The sequence below is a fragment of the Coccinella septempunctata genome, chromosome 1, assembly GCF_907165205.1.
Source record: "Coccinella septempunctata chromosome 1, icCocSept1.1, whole genome shotgun sequence".
NCBI classification, from domain to species: domain Eukaryota; kingdom Metazoa; phylum Arthropoda; class Insecta; order Coleoptera; family Coccinellidae; genus Coccinella; species Coccinella septempunctata.
This window is the reverse complement of record NC_058189.1, coordinates 55206095-55222868: the sequence shown is the minus strand read 5'-3', so window position 1 is coordinate 55222868 and position 16774 is coordinate 55206095. Positions and strand designations below refer to the sequence as shown.

At 33.6% G+C, this 16774-nt stretch overlaps 1 protein-coding gene across 1 annotated transcript; it reads right to left on the bottom strand.

Annotated features, from left to right (window-relative positions):
- Positions 1–1060: 1060 nt before the first annotated feature.
- Positions 1061–15855, bottom strand: LOC123309371 (E3 ubiquitin-protein ligase RBBP6). The gene is made up of 9 exons (XM_044892460.1): positions 15694–15855; positions 13199–15539; positions 11070–11368; positions 8813–9130; positions 7920–8735; positions 7647–7822; positions 4133–4343; positions 3907–4050; positions 1061–3743 (listed from the first exon to the last, which is right to left on the bottom strand). Exons 2-9 carry the CDS (start codon positions 15525–15527, stop codon positions 3582–3584), a joined length of 4455 nt encoding a protein of 1484 aa, XP_044748395.1. The 5' UTR covers positions 15528–15539; positions 15694–15855; the 3' UTR covers positions 1061–3581.
- Positions 15856–16774: the final 919 nt, after the last annotated feature.

The window sequence follows — 16774 nt, the reverse complement described above, 5'->3', positions numbered from 1 at the left end:
GACCCACCTAGACCAGCAAGAGACAAAGTCAATAGAACAACAAAAATTACAGATCTATAATCTTTATTGTAAAACAATAATAATAACATGAGAAATTTTAGTTCCCTTCTAGGCTCTTATGGCCGACGCTGGGTGAACTAAAAGAGATATATAGGGCAAAATGAATATGCGTGAAGTTGGTCCAGCACTTTTCGATTTTTGGGGAAAAACTTTGTGCTGAATTTTGCTAGGTCTTTGCTACTATGTGCCGTTCAATTTTCTTTTCAATTCCAATATGGTTCTCACGATATTCAATAAAATGTATGAAATCTACCAGCCCAGCACTTAAAAAAAAAGGGTTTTTGTGGCTGAAATAGATTGTGTTATACAGGGTGTTCCAAATTAAGTCGGCACCATTGCTGTTATTATTTATGCTACGTATTCGGTTAAATGGGCAAACTAGTAGCATTTTTGATGGCCCTCTCGATGCCGAAAACAAAACAAAAATTGACAGTCGCGTTTTCAAAATATTTCATAAAATGATATTTTTTTAAATATGGAATACCCTATATTTGACCATGCATTTCGATTCGTAATAACATTCTCAACAACAAAGCTCATATCACCTTTCTTTCTAGGTTGAAAATGAGGGACTTATGTGTAAATATTTATTTCATTCACTAGTACAAAATATTTCTTTGTTTAGGGTTTTGGCGAATAGAACCTCATGATTATCTAAACATCCAAAAAATACGGTCATTCGTGAATAAGTACCTACCAAAATTGGGTGTTTGGACAATCATGAGGTTTTATTCGCCAAAACAAAGAAATTTTTTGTACTAGAGTGAATGAAATAAATATTTCCACATAAGTCCCTCATTTTCAACGTTAGGGAGAAAGGTGATATAAGCTTTGTTGCTGAGAATGTTATTACGAATCGAAATGCATGATAAAATATTGTTGTTTCTTGTCGGTACCTCAGGCTTCAGTAGATAGAAGGGGATAGATTTATTCATGCTAGCACAGCCTTCTCGCCCCATTTGAACTAACATCAGGAAAAAATCGAAATCAAACAAAAGAATCGTATAGAGAAACATTTAATGGTCATAAACAAACAATAAAATATGATTTCTACCACTTAAAATAATGCGAATATATTTATATCTACTTTTAAAACTCATGTTAAAGATATATAAATTCGAATGAAGAAACACAGAGATGTGCACAGTTCTGAATATATCATTCAGAGAAGAAAAACCTAACTGAACAATTATCACCTAATCATTCTACTAGTTAACAAATACACTGAATAATAATAATAATTAGTAGACCATTACCCTCAAAAATCAGTCGGAATATCAAAAAGCGATAACCAAATTCAACTTCAAAATTAATTGAAAAACCATTAATTCAATAATGAATAAATTATTCGACTTCAAATATATCTCCATTTCTGTTTTTCATTTCAATTATTGCATTCACATTTTGCAAGAAGAATTTCATTTTGAATACAAAGTTAAACACATTATGTATTTCTTACATATGAACATCGATGATTCGAAAACATATAATCTACCTTTCCGAAATTATTTACACACGAATTTTAAATAATTCATTTCCACTTGTTTCTTCTTACAATATGCAAAATATTCGTGTTGAAACGCTTGACATTACTCAAAGTAGTTCTAATAAAATCTAATAAACGTTCAATTTGAACAATATCATATACAATTTACATCTATGAAAGAATTGCACCAATCTTTGGATCAAGGCCAAGACTCCATATCTCTTCTGAATTGAATGAAACATGTTAATGTTTTTCCAAATTTAAAGATGTGCATCTCTTGAACAGTCGTATTTTCGCATAAACAAATATATCCAGGATAAAAAAAGCAACAGATTGGATAAGCCAGAAGGTTAAAACAAGAGTTATTAATTAAAGAACTAAAAAAATATTGCTTGGAATAGAACATATACTATACAGGATTCAACTGAGTTGGCTTATGTAAAGTATCAATGATACATTAGCATCTTCTATGAAAAAAAGTTCATATAAGTATACCAATCAATATTTCCTAAAAAAATCCAACATTGTGTTTATTGAAAACTGAACAACTAGAATACACTTTTTTCCATAAAATATGCCAAAGAATATATTCAACTTGGCATCAACATTTTTACTTGCACATAAGCAAATATAAGAGAATTTGTTCATTCAAATTTGTGTTAACGTGTAAAGAAATTCTTCTGAAATGAACTACCATAATTCCAGGCTTTATTACTTAAATTCTGGAGGATAACTTTGTTTCCCAGTATTTCAATGGACGAGTTCAAAAACGCTTGCCAACTTTGTGAATAATGGAAAAAACTCTTTCAACTGAAACATATTTTATTTAAATTTGCGCCTTTTGGTTGCCTGAATCATTTTACAATCTTCTTTTATGTAAAATAAAAGTGATATAATAATAGGTAAAAACATTTATATTGTATTTTCAATTTGAGTTTTTTTGACATTATTTTTTAACAAAACTACTAAATTTTTAAAGTTTGTCATTAAAGATGTTGAGACTTCACAGAGGGACCTTTGATACTACTACAGAGCAGCTTTGTATTTGAGGTAATAAATATGAGGAGAAACCGAGAAAAATCTCCCAATTGATGTTAAAACATTCTTTGACAACACAATATAAATTTTAAATCATTACTTGGCATTAGTAGCCAGCACAAATCTACGGATTGTTAAATGTTAAACTCAACTGAAAGTTAGGAATAAAACTTTAAAAAATTTGTTTCCGTTTTAAAAGTTTTTTAGAATATTTACAAGGTTGACAAACGTTTCTCAAATAAAAGAAACACAGAACACTTTCGCTTATTGTTTTTTGAACGTTCAATGCACATCCTTCGTTGAGGATATTCACCTATGAACTAATTTTATGAAAATATAAAAAATAATTTCCAAATCGGTTTCCCTACTTTATCGTCATATTGATTTAGTCAAGCATGCTCTGAAGATTTCTTAGTCAAATATAGAGCAATGTTGAAGTTCCCAAAACGGCAATGAGGAGATAACAATTTTTTTTATGAGTAATTATCCACTTGAAAATAATAATTCGAAAAGGAAATAAATTTATTCAAATTAATAGTGCTTGATTATGAAAATATTACAGAGATCCATTTATTATATTTATATGAATAAAAATAACAATTATAAATTATCTTAAAACATTCCATACAATGATTCAGAAATATTATCTGTGAAAAATTTTATATAACTATATATAAAACCCAATGGAATAGAAGAACTAATATTCCAAAAAAATGAGTTTAGCTAACATATGGCTGACAAAAACAGGAGATTATAGGCATAATATGCTGAGTTTGTGTCAATATAACCTATCAAAAGATTAATAATATATGTATCTATATATTGTCAATAACCATTAAATATCACGTTGCACGATCTGAAATTTTCCTATACCCTCATATTTTGACTAAATAATCTTCAACCTTTCTCTTCACACCCATCAATTTTGAATATTTTATATTGAAAAATTATTTGTACCACTGTCAATTAAAATAATGAACATTCTCTAGATGCACTTTTAGTGATCTATATCAAATGTGAGCGCATTATAGTTCAAAAAACCTTTTTGACACTCCTCAACGCCCCAATATTTCATCAGTAATTTGCAGTTACTTGTAATTCCCGTTTCTGCAGTCTTTTGATGGGCCTGCCGCAGTTGCCTTTTTGTCACCATCAATGCCTGAAAAAAAAAGTAATACTTGATCGTGATATTCTTGGTATTTACTATCTTATTAATATATGGTTGTTTCTTCGGTTAGTGTAGCTGTAAAGGTTTTATTCTTTATATTTGCATATTAGTACTGCAACAACAACTATTCAATAAAAATTTCAAAAATACTTACAGGTTTGGATAAATTAGAGATATGTGTTAACAACCCTCTGAACTCAGAGTCGAACTTTTCGGGCCAGAATAACTTTGTGACCAAACCTCGTCTTTGGGCCTCATCTGCATTCATTCTTTGTGCCGTGTATAATAATTCGGACGCCTGTAAAAAAAAAATACTCTCTGAATAAAAGCACAATGAAAATTTCGTTTAAAAAGTATTTAGCATGTGAAAAACAACTAACCAAACCATGATTTGACTGATATGGTATCGATAGGAGAAATCCCGCCTCTGGAGGACATCCCACTTTGGCGTAAGGTGTAGAAAAACTGGCAGTGTCAGTTGCAACTATCATGTCAAAAAGCGGCAACATGGTTACGCCCAATCCAACGCAATCGCCTTTTACGCCAGCCACGATGATCTTGGAGAAATTTAGAAGGCACTTTAACAAATCCCTAGAAAAGAAATAAGAGGATTTGAATGAATTCATTTAAGAGAATCTAGTCTTCAGACATCCAAGTTCTCACGATAACATTTTCTATCAGTATACAGGGTGAGTTTTTCACTTGTACAGGGTGGGCAAAATTCGTTTTCTACTGAGAGGATCTCGAGAACTATAGCAGCTAGAAGAAAACGGATGACACATTTCCTAGCTCTTTTTCGGAGATACAAAGAATGGTGAAAACCGCAGCCTCCTACGATGCTTCGTTTTTGAGTTTGACAATTTCCTAAAGTTCTCATAACTTTTTTGTCTTTGAAGTTACAAATCTGAAACTTGAACCTTCTACTGGCACTTTTTTACGTAGAATCCACTGATGAGTTCAAAATATTTTTTCATTTCTAATCATTAGGTGAACTTTCATTTTTTTAAACGCAAACTTTCATTGAATTTGTTATTTTTGAATTGGAAAAAAAATTTTTTCAGTTGATTCTACGAATGAAAGTGCCTAGGAAGGTTCAAGTTTCAGATCTGTAACTTCAAAGACAAAAAAGTTATGAGAACTTTTCGGAGTCGTCAAAATCTCAATTTTTGTTTATAACTCGAAATCTAAAAATGATAGGCCGATTCTGTTTTCAGATTTGGATTAGTCATGAAAAAAGAGCTCCAAAATGTGTCATCCGTTTTCTTCTAGCTTCTATAGTTCTCGAGATCCACTCAGTAGACAACGAATTTTGCCCACCCTGTACAGGGATATATTTGCTAAGCTATAACATAAAGATGTGTTTTTTCTTAGCACAAACAGAAACCGATATAATGACCAAAGTTGAAATCGCCCAAATTTGAATTTTGGCCTATAACTAGAAAACAAAAGAAGATTGAGGAATGCAGTTGAAGACATTATTAGATTCTCGAAAAAAGACGACCGTAATGCAGTTGACGCCATTATTAGTTTCTCGAAAAAATACGAACGTAATGTGCCATTCATTTTCCTCTATTTTGTTGGGTTAAAAAGTTGTAGTTCAGGTATCACCAATTTTGCCCACCCTGTACAGGTTGAAAGTTGAAAGTTCTTTCATCTCACTGCAATTTTTTTGCTGATTTCAAAAATTCAGCTTGCAACCACCCATATTAGGTTTGATATTAATCTCCAAAATATTATCATTTATTGTTGTTGCTTATTTCATTTCGTTCAAGAGTTACCAGATTCAAACTCAACCCATTTGACCTTCAATTCACATATAAATAAATAACATTTTATCTGAACGTTCAAATATTGCCAAGTTGACCAATACAGAACACAATGATTACAAAATTCCCTTCAGAATAATAACTTACTGAGTTTCTTTGAATTTCTGGTGTTTTTATGGTATTGTATTATAATGAAGAAACTGAAAGATGTGGGTGGAGTTTTTTGTTTGGAGAAGATTCATCGCATTAATGAAAAACTATTTTCTGAAAATCGTTCCATTCCATAGGATAGTTTGCGAGATATAAACGAAAATTACATTTTCGTACCTCAGGTATCTCCTGCTGAAATGTATCTATAATAGTTGGGGAGCCGAAGAGGGAAATTCGGGACTCACTCGAGCGTGTCAGATTGATATAAGTGGAGATACCTTGGACCCTGTAGAGTACCTCTACCAAAAATTAGACCTGTATATGGGGGGAATTATTTAAGACAGCCTGTCACAATAGTAAAAAAAAAACGATTATTTTACATACTCGAGCGTGTCAGATTAAGTTATATGTGGTTGATTACATGTTGAAAAGTATATATTCTCTTAATCTGACAATTTAAGCGTGTCGAAAATGTGTGGGGGGGCGCCAAAAAAAAAACGTCACGTGTACATTCTCGAGCGCGGTGGCGTTTTTTCTTTTTTGAAGCTAATGATTCAAAAATAACGGAAAAAATATAATCTGACAGTTTTAGCAAGCCGATACAATAAAAATGGGCCATATAGGTTACAAAAATCATTTTCTTTGAATTATCTCCTCCCCTGGGCTTCAAATCTTTTTCGCATTCATTATAAAAGTTGTAGCGCATAACATTTTCTAAAAATTTTGTCCGAAGCAGTTTTTTCTACGTTCAAACGTTTTTGAGATATATGGCGATTAATGCGAGGTGTTTAGCGATACATGCTGAAGCGAAAATTTACTCGTTGGAAAATAGTACATTCTAAGGTTCAGTCAGAGAAAACACTGAAAGTTTCGTGACTAATTTCGAAATTGTCATTATAGAAATACCTTTTTCATTTTGACAATTGGATGAATGTAGATTAGACTGGTATTCTACATTGACCTTGGCCTTTCGCATGTGTGGCTAAGCTCCTTGCTCTTATCGCCCTCTAACTTGAGAACGGTAAGGAGTATGTAAAATTGCCTCAGACAAAAGTTGTATAGAATTTTATTACCTACAACTTTCATAATGAATACAAAAACGATTAGAGGTACAGGGAGAGAAATATTCGAAAAAAAAACATTTTTATCATCTTCAACGTGTCAGATTAAGAAAACCCCCCCTGATTAGTGTCAGATTAATGGTTCAACACGTTTACAACACCAAGATTAACCATCTGTATGAAAATCTGACACGCTCGAGTATGTACAAGTAACAATTTTTTTTTACATTTTCAAAGGACCGCTGTGACCTTGCGTCACGTCCAAATTGTCAGTCCCTTGAAAAGTAGCTTCCTTTGGGTCCAAGTAACATATCCTCCAAAAATCTGACAAGCTGGAAAAAACAAATTTTTTGCCATTTTCAACTCTTCCGTACGGCAAGTCCCATCGCGCAAACTGTCAGATAAGTATGAATTCATTATCAGAGACACATAGGGCATATAGAGTATCTTAATCTGACACGCTCAAGTATGTACACCTGACTATTTTTTTTCACATCTTTGAGACCCTGCAGACGCTTTCCCCACCGCTGAAAGTACATACATCATAGAACCTTTTTTTCTTTCTACCATCTAATCTTCAAAATCCACTAGGTCTCCACGACGCTCGAGTAAATCCCGATTTAGCATCGTCGGCTTCCCAACTATAAGTCAGACGCACCCTGTAAACTAATTTCGTGGGCATCACTAAATGAAATATTCAACCAAACCGCTGCATCCCACCGACCACGAAAGTTGAAGAATCGTACCGTACCCAGTTAACAATCTCGACCCTGGAGCCCTCTCGGAAAAGACCGAAAAAAAACTCGAGAAAATCGAGATTTCTGTCGTCTTCCAAATACGAACGTGAAAAAATCACAGATCGAATTTCACTGACGCTCCCGACGTTCCTAAAATCTCTTAGAATCAAATAGGCTTACCGCACAGCGTTCGACATTTCTAATATTTTCTTGTGTCTCAACTCCTCGTCGGATTCCACCAATTCCTTGTAGTCGATTCCCAAACAGAAAGCGGGGCCTTGAGAATTGATCGAGACAACGCTGCAATTTCTGGTTCGTTCGAGCTCTCTGAGGGTCACGACCAAATCTCGCAACAGCTGAAAAGATAAAATAATGATTTCAGTTAAAGTTGTATGGAGCTTATGAATTTACTACTTGATCTTTTTGATCTGTATCGAAAAAACCATAACTAACCTGTACACTCAAATAGTTTTCTCCTCCGAAATACGTGAGGTTGATCATGTAGTGTTTGTTCATTTTTATGACGGTGAAAGCCTTTGTAGGATCGGTCTTCAGCGCACCAGTAATAATACCAGGTTCCGACTTGATTACTATTTCGGTAGGCTTTGATGGTTCTCCATTCGCAACGACTGCTTCATCCCTCTTCATTTTTTTTCTCGGTTGAGCTTCTGGAGGGAATGGTGCTCTCTTCTTGGCTACTTTGCCCTTATTCTGCTCTTCTTGCGTGTTTACATCATCAACAGTTTCACTAGGCTGTTCAACAGGAACTTCTCTCTTTTTACTCGGTTTTTCTTTTTCCTTCTCAGTGGTGTCCACAGACTGATCTTGCGCCAAACCATCGTTACTCGAGAATGAACTGCTGGAATGCCTTCTGATGATTCTGGAAGCTTCAGCAGGCGTGAAAGCGGCCGGCGACGGTGGTGGACTGTGGGTAGAACTCTTTGTAGAGTCCTTCGACATTTTCCTTGAAGCGGTAGTTTGAGGTTCCTTCATTTCCTTATCTTTCTTTACCGAAGGAACGACTTCTTTTTTGCGTAAAGTTTTTGGCGTAGACGAAACGGTGCTTGTGCCTTGCGTTAATTCGTTTTTGACCTCCAGTGTTCGATCGAGAAGTTCTTTCTGACTTTGAGCTTTATCTGTCGGTGTTGAACTTGTCCTCCCGCTCACTCTTCTCTTTTGGTCATCGGAATTGTTTATGTCATAAAGCATGTTCACGGCTCCTTCATCCATGAGAAGCTTGTCGATTTCAGTCAATCTTTTGGTGGATTTCTGTCGAAAGAAAATGAAGTATTACAAAATAATGCAGAGCATTCTTAATTTTTACAAAATGAGAATTCCAACAGTACCTTTGGAGTCCTAGCAGGAGAGATCTTCAAGGAAGATGTGATTACAACTTTAGTTTGTGGGGTTATTTTCTCCGGTTCTGGGGGCTTGACCGCGGTTTTCTTTACTCCTTCTAGCTTCTCTGGTTTCTTTACAGTTGGCTTTTCCACAATTATTTTCCTTTCCTTTTCATCCTGGGTGTTTTTGGTTATTTTTTTATCAACTGTTTTTGCGACGGCTTTGGACGGCTCTGGCTGTTTCTCTTTCTCTGGCATCTTCTTTTCAGCGATCTTCAAAGGTGTCTGTTTCTGGATCGCTGCTGTTTTTATCGTGGGAGTTGTCTAAAATAGAGATCATCCATATAAAATAATCGTACGCGTTTTCCACATGTAACTTTACTAAACAAAATTGTGAAACAAGTGAACAATTTGATGTTACTTCATTTTCTAAATATTTTAGAGTAAAATATGGTCTGACAAGAACATAAATTGTATGTTGAGATGAAACTAGTCAACTTTATACTATGTGAGGTATGAATCTATACAAGGGCAGGAAGACCTAGGTCGTTACCCAATAACTACTAATCAACCATATAGTATATAGATACCATACTAGTATATAGATACTTTCTTATTAGTAGATACGCCTATTCAGCAGATACATTCGGAAAACTCAACACAGGAAATTGAAAAACACATTAATTTAGTATAGCTGTTGTAATGCTTATGTCTGTTCTGTTCTCAAGCTATCTTCATGCCCTTGCAAAAGCAAAATCGATTATCACTGGCTTAAGTCGTATAACGTGAACTTAGCCGTTAGTCAAACTCTAATTAGTACCGGTAAAAATTCTATAGAACCAATATGAAGACACTTTTTTGCCTTTTCCCGAATTTAGGCTATTTCAGGTATTTAATGACGTTAGAAATAACCTATCTAAACCTCCATTCTTTCTAAGTACATCTTTTCGGCAAATATCTTGATATCAATTTGATAGCCTCCGATGGTTTCGTCACATGACCCGTTTAGTAGATTAGTATACTCCATTCACATTTATTTTAGCAGTCAGTTGGCCATGAAATAATTTTCTCAAGTTTTTGTAACTAGAACGGAGTAAGGTTGGCACTCATGAAAAGTCTTTAATGTCATAACACCGTTGCCACAACTAATATCAATTTTGATTACGAAAATGCCAAAAGTGATTGAAAAAGGAGACAGGGTTTCAGGAAGTGCTATTTAGATTTCAGGACCGCTCATTCAAATAGTTATACCCTGATATTCTAAAATCCACAATACGTCAGACGGTAGCGAACATATTCAATGTAAGAGAATAGAGAATTTATATAATGTTTCATCTGAATCTAAACGACTTATATTTCAGCTGAATATTTCCACAATCAGAAAAATTGTGAATGAACAGGATGACAAAGAATTTCCTTCTATTGGGAGACCCAAAAATGTGGTGGCTTTTGAGAAGTTTATGTTTGAGCGAAAATTTTACTACAGGATTTCCGATTAATGTCATCGTAGAATAAGTTCCCGAAAATAGATTTTTCTATTTTTCATTTGACTTGTCCTATACATTGTAAATGTCTTAAGGTGCCAATAAATATCTAATTATTATTATTACATCAATGTATTAAGATGAACAGCCACAAATACGCGCCAGTTGTCCTGCTAATTGTTTATTCATGTGAAATTTTTGTTCAAAGATGAAGTTCATCTTGACTTGAAACTTCCTTTAATTCCTTTTACTTATATTGATGCGAGATGATTTTTGTTGAAGAATTTAACATTCTTGTAATGATCTGTTGATTCCTTCGGGAGATACCCATTCCCAACCACTGCATCATACACATTTCATCTTCGGGTTAATACTTTTGAAATCTACAACTGATGTAACGTATTCAAACTTTAGCCAAAGAAGATAACGAACATTAACTCTCCTCAAGCTAGTGCATATTATGATATTAAACTGATCTCTTGTATTTTCCATGCAAATAACTGGATTTGGTATGCCTTCAATCAGTTTGTATAAACTTCAATTATGTTCGTCACATATTTTCCGAAGAGATTTGACATTGTTATAAAATACGTAATAACAGAAACTTTTACGTAGAACGGGCAACATAGCGTTGATTTAAAACCCAAAAATGTTTTGACAAGCTTCATAACCCCACATTTTCGTACTATACCGAGTGAAATGTGTCATATTTCCATGGCCAACCGACTGCCAAAATAAAAGTGAATGGAGTATACCTATATAAGAAAATAATTTTTTACCTTGGCCGATGTTTCAATCTTGCTGAGAATCTTCGACTGACTTCTTACAGACGGCATTGCCTCATCAGGATCCCAGATGACTTTCCGCTTGATCACTCTAGAACTCTTGGTCACGTAAACATTTGAAGGCGCGGGAGTAACACAGTCAATCTTAGCCTCCGCTTGAGTTGAAGGGGTGGACACCACAAGAGCCTTTTTAGGAGGCTCTGGTGTGGCGACATCGTTGGACTTTCGCTTTCTGGTGTATGTTTTCAGAACCATGGCTGGTTTCAATTGGGGCTCTACTTCCACCACAGTTCCTGCAAATTCAATTATTTAATTGAATGACAACGAGCTTTCTGTTCCCAAAGTGAGGAAAGTTAGTCAGAAATTTTTAAAACAGAAATATTTCGTTTTAATTACAATCAATTAATTATAACTCTATAGTATGTAGATATAATGACAACCAAATTATGGACTACCATGATCATAATCTGGGAATAAGAGATAAAAAAAATTATTACTCCATAACAGAAAAATCACAAAACTTGCCTATGTATTGATTGAATTTTGGAAACTTATAACAATAGAATAAGAAATTTATTGAGAGAGCAAGAAAATATAGTATATAGTAACCAAGCATAAAAGACATTTTGAAGACAGAAATATTTTATTTGTTATGTTTGAAAATGATTCATATATTTGTATTTTTTTTGTAACTATTTAAATCTGTACATAAATAAAAAAAAATTCTGACTGATGACATCTGAAATGAATTATTAGAAAGAAATTTACAAAAAGATCTCATTTATATTGCGTTCACAAACTTAATCTGAGAATATAGTATGAGTAGAAGACAGAATACATTTGTGAACACCTTAGACTTTTTATTTATAGTAATCATAGCTTACTCCGAGTAAGTTTCTGAATGCTATCTTAGGAAGTCAAATACTGAAACAGAATGCTAGAGGAAACAGAAATTAAGGTTATGTTTCAATGAAAAAGATGGTAGAAGTAAAGTGAATATGTGTAGTTTTTTGCAATAATGACTTAAATTACTTGAAAAACATACAAGATATAACCCACTTTCACCATTCAACTGCTGAAAGCTTCCACTATACATATATGAAAAAAATTTCAAATCGAGATTGTTTAGTTTTCAAAGTCTAAATGGTTTAGGATCTAGTTATCACATCAAAAGCTTTTGAGCAGTTTCTCCATCGCAGCATTTCATACCAAATATATACTACATACAGATTAGAGCAACTATCTGATATTTATAGAATCATAAGACATAACTATCAGTTGTTGAATATTTACGAATTACCTATTGAAGTTTTATTTTTCCATTACTATAAATATGGCTCTAAAAGTCATTTGATAATCAACAATTCTAAGTCAAATATATTGGTAAGAATTAAGTACACCATACTATACAGGGTGTTTACGAAAAATGCAGCAAAATGAGGTATGTAATTCCTTATCCAAAAACATATTTTGTGAAGAAACATAAGGACAAATTGCACCCCTTCGTTGATATGGAGTGGCAAAAATGAAAATCCCTCGTGTTATTGTTCGTAAAATTTGAAGGGCTAGGAGTTTAGATCCCTTGCTAAATATTACTATCACGTTATCAAAAATATTTTGTTTAAATTGTGTTTTCAGGGTTTAGAATATTGAAAGACTAATAACACATAAAAAATTTCAACAAAGTATACCTTGCCATTTCAATATTATTAACGAAAACGTGACAAAAATATACACCTCATATATCAGAAGGGACCTCTTGCATTTTTACTGTATTTGTAGTGAACAACCTGCAGAAACCTACCCGAAATGAAACTATAGGAATAAATACTCAAAAAGTTACATTTTTCACAAAATAATGCCGAACCCTCCCTTTTATTTGACACAATAATTGTAAATCCACAAAAAACGTAAATTTCAATTACAAAAATATCACCTGAAGATCTCCAAATCAACAAGAATTCAGAATATTTTTATGAAGTAATTAATCAGCATGATTTGATTTGATCAAAATTTTCATGAATTTACAGATTTTGAAATCTATAATACTACAAATTTTAAGAATTTTTAAAAATTTCACTAAAACTACTATACATGAAGAATAACAATATTATTCCTTTTACCTGAACTTTTTCCTTTTCCTTGATCTTGCACAGAATTTTTTTTTGATTCTCCGCTTTTAGGGAGTGTCTTCAGAACTGATGTACTCTCAATGTCAAATATATTATTTTTTAGTGGATCCTCATTTTTACCAGCCAACACCCTTGCTTTAGGTGTCATATTAATCGAACTTGTTTTTACTTTAGATGCACTCTCTTTGGCCTTTTCTTTTGAAACATCGGGTATTCTAGACTCTCGGCTTTTAAAGAACTTCTTTTCCCTAACTTGGGGGGTTGAAGGTTGTGAACTTTTCTGTTCTGTTAGGGATATCTCCTTTTCAATTGCCTTTATTTCTGAGGAATTTTCTGATGTATCTACAATTTCTACTATGTTTGGAACATTCATTATAGGTGAATTTTCCTCTCCATCACCTTCAAGAATAGCAATAAGATCAGAGTTACTTTCAATATTTGTAGAATTTTTAACGCATTCCGCAAAGATAATTTCAGCTTTTTCTATTGAGTCAGATGTAGGCATCGCCACTTCTGTTTCACTTTCTTTACCTGAAACATTCTCTGAGACAGATGTCTCTTCATTCACAATTTGTTCTACAATTTCAATAGGATTTGTTGCTTGCTCCTCAATTGGATTTTCACTAGCTGTTGAAGGAATAACAGACAATATATTTTCAATCAATTGAATATCTCCCTCTGTTGACTCCTTAGAATCAGTTTTATCACTTGTTTTCGAAGCAGTATCTTTTTTTGGTAAAAGACTTTGAGCCAACCTATGTGTCAATTTTTGTGTGAATAGATTCTTCTTTTCTGATTCGGATCGAGCTTCTTCCTTCAATCTGGCACGTTCTATTATATGATTTTGTAATTCAGAAGTTGACACTATTTGACTAGCTAATTTTCGATAAGGAATTTTAACACCCAACCTTGGTTTCAATCCTTTGCCGTTAATAACATCTGGTGTTGGTTTGTCAATGGGATGACCCACAATATGAGGAGGAATACCTTCTGTAGCTTTACGACCTCTTCGTTTAGGAGGAGGTTTGCTTGAATCAGCTTGTTTTTCACATGCAGTATTCTCAACTGTTTCTCCTTTATCTGAGGCAACTTCAACTTCAGCAGATATGCTTTCATCCTCAGAAGGAGCTTCAACCATTTCTATAATATTACCTTCTCGTTTTACAAGATTTCCGACTATCTCTACAACATGAGGATCATTAGAGATAGATGATTCAGTAATATTAATTTTGTGGGTTCCAATGAATTCGCTCAAACTTGTCGTCTGACTCTCACCTATTGCCGTAGTATCTAGGGGATATTCAACAACTAATGTCCCATCTTCTTGATAAACTGAGTTCTCGCCAGGAGGCAACACAGTATACTGAATATTTGATTCACCAGTTGTGATTATTTCTGTTTGAGGTGTTTCAGTTAAATCAATTTCGTTCACAGTTATATTTTCAGTAACAATTACATTCGAGGATAAATTTTCACTCAAAGTTTGAGTTTTATTCTCGGTAATATTTTCAGCAATACCTTCCTTTTCTAATATTTTTTCTGTAGCAATTTCATTTGCAGCTACATTTTCAGTAACAATTTCATTAGCAGACACATTTTCTGAGGAAGTTTCATCTTCAGCAACATTCTTCAATACAGTCTTGTCAGTGATATTTTTTGAAGCGATTTCAGTTTCAGATACATCCATTTCATCTGTGCTTACAATATTTTGATGTGGAATATTATCTTGATCCAAGATCAAAGGTTCTGCTGGGGGTAAACTGACTGATTCATCGATTTCGCCAATAAAAGATGGTAGCGATTCATCTAACATAGCATTTGTAGAATTCAAACTACTATCTTCTTCCTTTAATGATATATCTACTTCAGCTTCTGTTTTAATGTCATCACAAGATTCAACCAAATGCAGATCTTTAGAAGACTGCATAGCACAAGCAGTTGTTGTCATAGAATCATTCTCACAACTGATAATCTCACTGAGGGTAGTCACTATCACCTGCTCTATACTTCCATCTTGCAAGGAAATAGCTTCAAGTTCACTAGAGTCATTGTGAACTTCACTCAATGCTTCAATTGTTGTATCCCCAGAAACGTTAGCCTGGCTATCGTTGACCACTTCTCCATTTATGATAAGCTGACTTACATACTCTCCTTGTGTTTCAAGGGGAATGTTAAATAATGTCTTAGAACTTTCGTCTGTTGATAGGCTCTCATTTTCATTATAGTCCTGATTTGATGAATCCAATTTGGTGTCCCCTAAGAGTGGCACTTGACAATTGCTTTCATGGGTTACTTCATTACTACTTTCTGGTACATCCATTTTTTCTAGAACCTAAAAGATCATAATGGAACCAAAAAAATCGATATGCAAAAGTTTTATTTTCAAAATAAACAATACGCTATAGCCTTATTTGAATAACTGAATGTAAGGTAACCATGCAATCTCAAATAACGCCGATTTCGATAGTCGGATATCATACACTCACCTCTAAAACTTTGAATTTAATTCATTTAAGGAAGCTTCCTTATATTATTTCAAAAGCGGTCGGTCATACAGAACTGAAAATTGTAAGTAACAAATTTCATCCCAATATAAATAATCCACTGATAGCGGCCATTTGTAATTATTTTTTAGTTTACAGCGTTTGTAGTTACGTCATTCAGTTTGTTTTGTCAAAACACAGAATTCGTTATAACCTATGCTGCAAATTCTTCCATTCAATAGACGCTTCTCTTGTATTTTTAGCATTGCAAAGAAAACTCGTAGATTTTTCACCGGCACCCGTCCTAAGTATTTAGAGAAAACGTAATTGAAAAATATTATTATTATAATATTTATCATCAGATAATTTTTTTCGTTATTCAAGCCACCTGGTGGCGAAATTTTCAAACGTGATAAGTATGTAGCCACCTACATACTTTACCTACTTATCACGTTTGCTTTGTGATCGCACATTCAATGATTGTAATCATATGATAGTTTGCCTATGTTATGGAGTTATTTGCGAAAATCGGATGGGTGGAAGTTGCGTTTCTGGGGAAATTTATGTATTTGAATCTCAAAATTGATGATTAATTGCTTTAAAATTTCGAAAACGAAAGTGTCTAGTTCAGATAATCAACAAAAACAATATTCAATTAAAAACCGAGAACTAAAATGGTTTTTACAAAAATGAATTTTCAGGAAATAAATTATTCTTGAAAAAGTGGAATTAGAGAAAAATTAAAACAAAACTTCTAAAATATGTATGTAATTCGCCAAAGGAAATATTTTCTTTTGAAACATATTCTTTTCTTAGGTAGATCGTATTTGTTAGTATGTAGATAAAAGAATGTTTATTTTGTTCATTTTGGATATTTTATTCATAGAGATATAGCAAAAGCAAAACAACCTACATAACCTACTTATATCATTTATAAATTTGGCCACCAGGTGGCTTAAATCGCTGAATAGGGCTGCACGTGTTATGAGCCCTCGAAAATCGTTTGAAATTAACCCCACGTACTGTTTCCAGTACCATTCCAGGTCCATTGACCAGAGTCTCTGCAAATAACAAATAAAACTTT

What these genes read in the sequence shown, in the direction of transcription:
- LOC123309371 (XM_044892460.1), bottom strand. Translation starts at nt 15,527, where the DNA reads ATGGATGTACCAGAAAGTAGTAATGAAGTAACCCATGAAAGCAATTGT. An exon ending in AGATTGAAACATCGGCCAAG is followed by an intron (nt 9,131 to 11,069) that starts GTAAAAAATTAT and finishes TCTCTATTTTAG; the next exon opens with ACAACTCCCACGATAAAAAC. An exon ending in AAAACTATTTGAGTGTACAG is followed by an intron (nt 7,823 to 7,919) that starts GTTAGTTATGGT and finishes TTATCTTTTCAG; the next exon opens with CTGTTGCGAGATTTGGTCGT.